The sequence below is a fragment of the Gekko japonicus genome, unplaced genomic scaffold, assembly GCF_001447785.1.
Source record: "Gekko japonicus isolate JY-2015 unplaced genomic scaffold, Gekko_japonicus_V1.1 scaffold1442, whole genome shotgun sequence".
Classification (NCBI taxonomy): domain Eukaryota; kingdom Metazoa; phylum Chordata; class Lepidosauria; order Squamata; family Gekkonidae; genus Gekko; species Gekko japonicus.
In genome coordinates, this window is record NW_015163646.1 from 26,011 (window position 1) to 30,406 (window position 4,396).

At 50.0% G+C, this 4,396-nt stretch overlaps 1 protein-coding gene across 1 annotated transcript in view; it reads left to right on the forward strand.

The window, feature by feature from the left end:
- The first annotated feature begins 1,322 nt into the window (after nucleotides 1–1,322).
- The window catches only part of HMHA1 (histocompatibility (minor) HA-1), an 80,062-nt gene continuing 76,988 nt past the window's right edge, over nucleotides 1,323–4,396 (forward strand). Inside the window, exon 1 of the mRNA XM_015407640.1 lies at nucleotides 1,323–1,437. Coding sequence (XP_015263126.1) covers nucleotides 1,363–1,437 — 75 coding nt within the window. The 5' untranslated portion in view covers nucleotides 1,323–1,362. The remainder of the gene's footprint in view (nucleotides 1,438–4,396) is intronic.

Below are 4,396 nucleotides of genomic sequence, written 5' to 3' on the forward strand. Positions count from 1 at the left end.
TCTGTGGCAGTGCATGCTGGAAGGAGTTCCTCTTCCGGGAGGTCATGAAAGAGGGAATGTCTCACTAAAGGGTAATGCAGGAAGGGATGCGTCTGTAAAATACATGCAGGAGGGAATGCCTCTTCTAATATGGTGCAGGAATACCTCTTCTCAGAGGTCATGCTGTAGGGAATGCCTCTCTGAAGCATAATGCATGATGGAATGCTTCTGTAGCAGTACATGTAGAATGGAATGCCTCTTCTGTGGTGCTGCATGTTGGAAGGAATACCTCTTCTGGGGGTCATGCAGGAGGGAATGCCTCTCTAAAGGGTAATGCAGGATGGAAGGCTTCTGTAACAGTACATGCAGGAGGGAATGCCTCTTCTAATGTGACACACATTGGAAGGGGCCCCTTTTCTCAGAGGTCATGCTGGAGGGAATGCCTCTCTGAAGGGTAATGCAGGATGGAATGCTTCTGCAAAAACATATGTAAGACAGAATGCCTCTTCTGTGGTGGGGCATGTTGGAAGGAATGCCTCTTCTGGGGGTCATGCAGGAGGGAATGCCTCTCTTAAGGGTTGTGCAAGATGGAATGCTTCCTTAACAGTGCATGCAGTAGGGAATGCCTCTCCTATGATGGTACACGCAAGAGGGATTGCCTTTTTGATGACCCAGTCGCATAATCTAAAAGCACAGGAAGTATGTTTTCCTTTCCTTTCAGTACCATTGTTTGATTCCCATGCCAACATATTGCTTCCTTAACAGTGCATGCAGTAGGGAATGCCTCTCCTATGATGGTACACGCAAGAGGGATTGCCTTTTTGATGACCCAGTCGCATAATCTAAAAGCACAGGAAGTATGTTTTCCTTTCAGGACCATTGTTTGATTCCCATGCCAACATATGCCAATTTACTCAACAGTCATCAGATTAAAAAAGCACCCCCAAATTAATTGGCTGAGCTTGTTTGAAAGGAGAGACCGCCCCGTCCCCTCCACACCCCGTAGCTGGTTCTGGTGCACATTCTAACAGGCTCTCGAAGTGTGCTCCAAAAGAGGAAGCTGTTGAGTCGGCCTTCCTTCTGCTTCCGAGATAATTGCGGCTTTTCTTCCCCGCCCTTTTGTAGAAGTTAAGCTGTGGCGGTTGTTTTTTTGTTTTTCGTTTTAACGCGCAGGCTTTTTAGGAGGGGTGGGGGCTGAGAAGAGCTTCCGAGGCCTCTCAAGACAGAAGTTCGAGGCTGCGGCATCCTCTCTCCCCTGTCCTCCGCTTTTGGGAGGCGCTGGCCGGCTGGGCCTGGCTTCTCCCCATGAGGCGAGGAGAAGGCCTTTGAGGGATGCTGGCCAAGCGTGCCAACAAGAAGAACTCCAAACCCTACTCTGTCACTATGAGGAGGAAAGTGTCGAAAGCCAGTGGGCACGTCCTGGACTCCGTCGCCAACAGAGCCAGCGTGTGGCTTAAGGTAGTACCACCGCCGACTGGGCCCCGGGGGACGAGGCAGATGCTGTACGGAATGTGAAAGGGAGAGTTGGTGTGGTGGCCTGCAATGGGTAGGTGGTTGTGAGAGGGTATGATAGAGCCAGGGCCTGGTATGCAGAAGGCGCCGGGGTTCAACCTCTGGCACCTCCAGGGCCAAGGAGTCGGGAAAAGCTCGTCCAGGGAACCTGAAGGGCAGCTGCCGGTCAGAGTAGGAAACGGTGAGCTAGATCAACTGACTTGGTATGAAGCCGCTTTCTGTGGTTTGATGTGAACACGGTGCCCGGTTTTGGGGAGGGAGCACAGATGTTGTTTTGTATGCCAAGGGTCCTGATTCAATCGTGGGGCCATCTCCTGTTTTGAAAGATCCTGGTGCTCCTGTCCCTGTGGGGTGGCCAACTCTGGACTGGGGAATTAGTGGGGATTTTTTTGGGGGGGGGAGCCTAGGGAAGGCCATGTTTGGGAAGGGACCTCAGCAAGGCATAATGCCATAGAGTCCACCCTCCAAAGCAGCCATTTTCTCCAGGAGAACGTGTGATTTCTGTAGTCTGGAATCAGTTGTAATTCCGGGAGATCTCCAGGTTCTACTTGAAGCTTAGCAACCCTGTGTGTTCTTTCCCCCCTTTCCAGTCCTGCAAAAGCCACCTCTGGAGAATTATATCTAGCTCCTTCCTCAGAACCAGCCCAGAATAAACATTTATTTTAAAGAGAGCCAGTTTGGTGTAGTGGTGAAGTGCACGGACTCTAATCTGGGAGAACCGGGTTTAATTCCCCACTCCTCCACTTGCACCTGCTGGATGACCCTGGGCAAGCCATAGTTCTGATAAGAGCTGTCCTTGAAAAAGAGCAGTTTCTGTCAGAGCTCTCTCAGCCCCACCTACCTCACAGGGTGTCTGTTGTGGGGAGGGGAAGGGAAAGGAGTTTGTAAGCCACTCTGGGACACCCTTGGGTAGTGAAAGGCGGGGTATAAATCCAATCTCCTCTTCTTCTTCTTCTTAAAAAAAGGATTAGAATGTTTTGCTTTATTAGTATGCCCTCTTGGATACTCTGGAAGCAGAAAGATAGGGTTCAGATCACTGTATATATATTTTTTATTATTATTAATTATTTTTTATTTGTTATTATTAATTATTATTACTAAAAAGCCCTCCCCTGGGCACATCATGTGACCACCTGGTCCGTCTTTACCTAGGCAGAGCTTAATTTGAGTCTTGGGACACGTTTCCAAGGCTGAACCTCAGTGCAAGTTAGTTGTGCTTCTGAGCACATACAGGCCTCTGTCCCTCACACATATCTGACACTGTCTTGTTTGACGGGATAATGCTATTTTGCGGGTATTTTTAAAAAATAATTTATTTATTCATTTGTTAAATTAAATTTCTAGACCACCCTCCCCTGTAGAACAGGGCTCAGGGTGGTGTACCTCAATAAAAATATCCAAATATTAAATTCACAGTTAAAAACAATAAAAACAACAACAACAATAATAAATTTGCCCGGTGAGATGAATTTAGGGTTCCCAGGTCTGGGTTGGAAAATACCTGGAGACTTTGGGGGTGGAGCCAGGAGAGGGCGGGGTTTGGGAGTGGGAGGGGCCTCATCATGGTACAAGGCCACAGAGTCCCCCTTTCAATGGAGCCATTTTCTCCAGGGGAGCTGATCTCTGTCCGCTGGAGATCAGTTGTGAAAGTGGGAGATCCCCAGGCCCCACATGGAGGCTGGCAACCAATGCTCCCTCTAAGCTGTGGAGTCTTGTGAGCAAAAATTTGACTTTCTGAGCTGCTGGCATTAAAGTTGTGAGCGAGCGATTTGCTCCTCCATACATTGGTTCGCTCTGGAGCCATCCCTTCCTGAGCTAAGACAAAATGGTGTGAGCCGGAGGCTAAAAAATTGTGAGCAGGCTCACACTCACTCAGCTTAGAGGGAATCATTGCTGGCAACCCTAGATTAATTAGGGTTAGGGGTTGCCAGACTCCAGGTTAGGGTTGGCAGGTCCTGCCACAGAGTCCACCTTCCAAAGCAGCCATTTTCTCCAGGGGAACGGATCCCTGTCGCCTGCAGATCAACTGTATTAGGGGGAGATTTCCAGCTACTGCCGAGAGGCTGCAAACCCCACTCCAGGTGGCGGCTGGAGCTCTCCTGGCATTACGATTGATCTCCAGATGACAGAGATCAGTGCCCTGGAGAAAATGGTCGCTTTGGAGGGCAGACTCTGTGGCATTGCACCCCACCGAGGCCCCTCCCCTGTCCAAACCCCGCCAACTCCAGGCTTCACCCCCAAATCTCTCGGAAGTTCCCAATCTGGAGTTGAGTTGGCACCAGTGTTCCCTCTAAGCTGAGTTAGTGTGGAGCTAGCTCACAGTTTTTCAGCCTCTGGCTCACACATTTTTGTCTTAGCTCAGGAAAGGAGGGCTCCAGAGCAAACTGATTTCTGCAGTAGCCAAATTGCTTGCTCACAACTTTAATGCCGGGAGCTTACAAACTAGAATTTTTGCTCACAAGACTCCACAGCTTAGAGTGAGCATTGGCTGGCACCACTCGTTAGAATGTTTAAGTTCTTGCAGCTGTATTATGGATCCTGAACACATTCGCCCCACCCTTCCTGCAAGGCGCTCACGTTTCTCCCCACCATGTTTATTCCCAGCAACAGACCCCATGGGGGGGGGGGTTGGGCTGCAAGAGAGTGACTCGGGGTCACCCAGTGAACTTCCTGGTGTGTGGGTGTGTGTGGGGGGAGATCTAACCCCCCAGCTTTCCCAGTCTTGACCCAACAACGTCTTAATGTAGGCAGTCTCGTCTTAGCACAATTCTTTTGTGGCGGTGGACAGGGCCGCAGCTAACCGATGGCCACCCCTCCTAGGGTTTTCAAGGCAAGAAGAAGAAGAGGAGGAGGAGGAGGTTGGATTTATACCCTGCCCTTCACTACCCAAAGGAGTCTCAGAGCG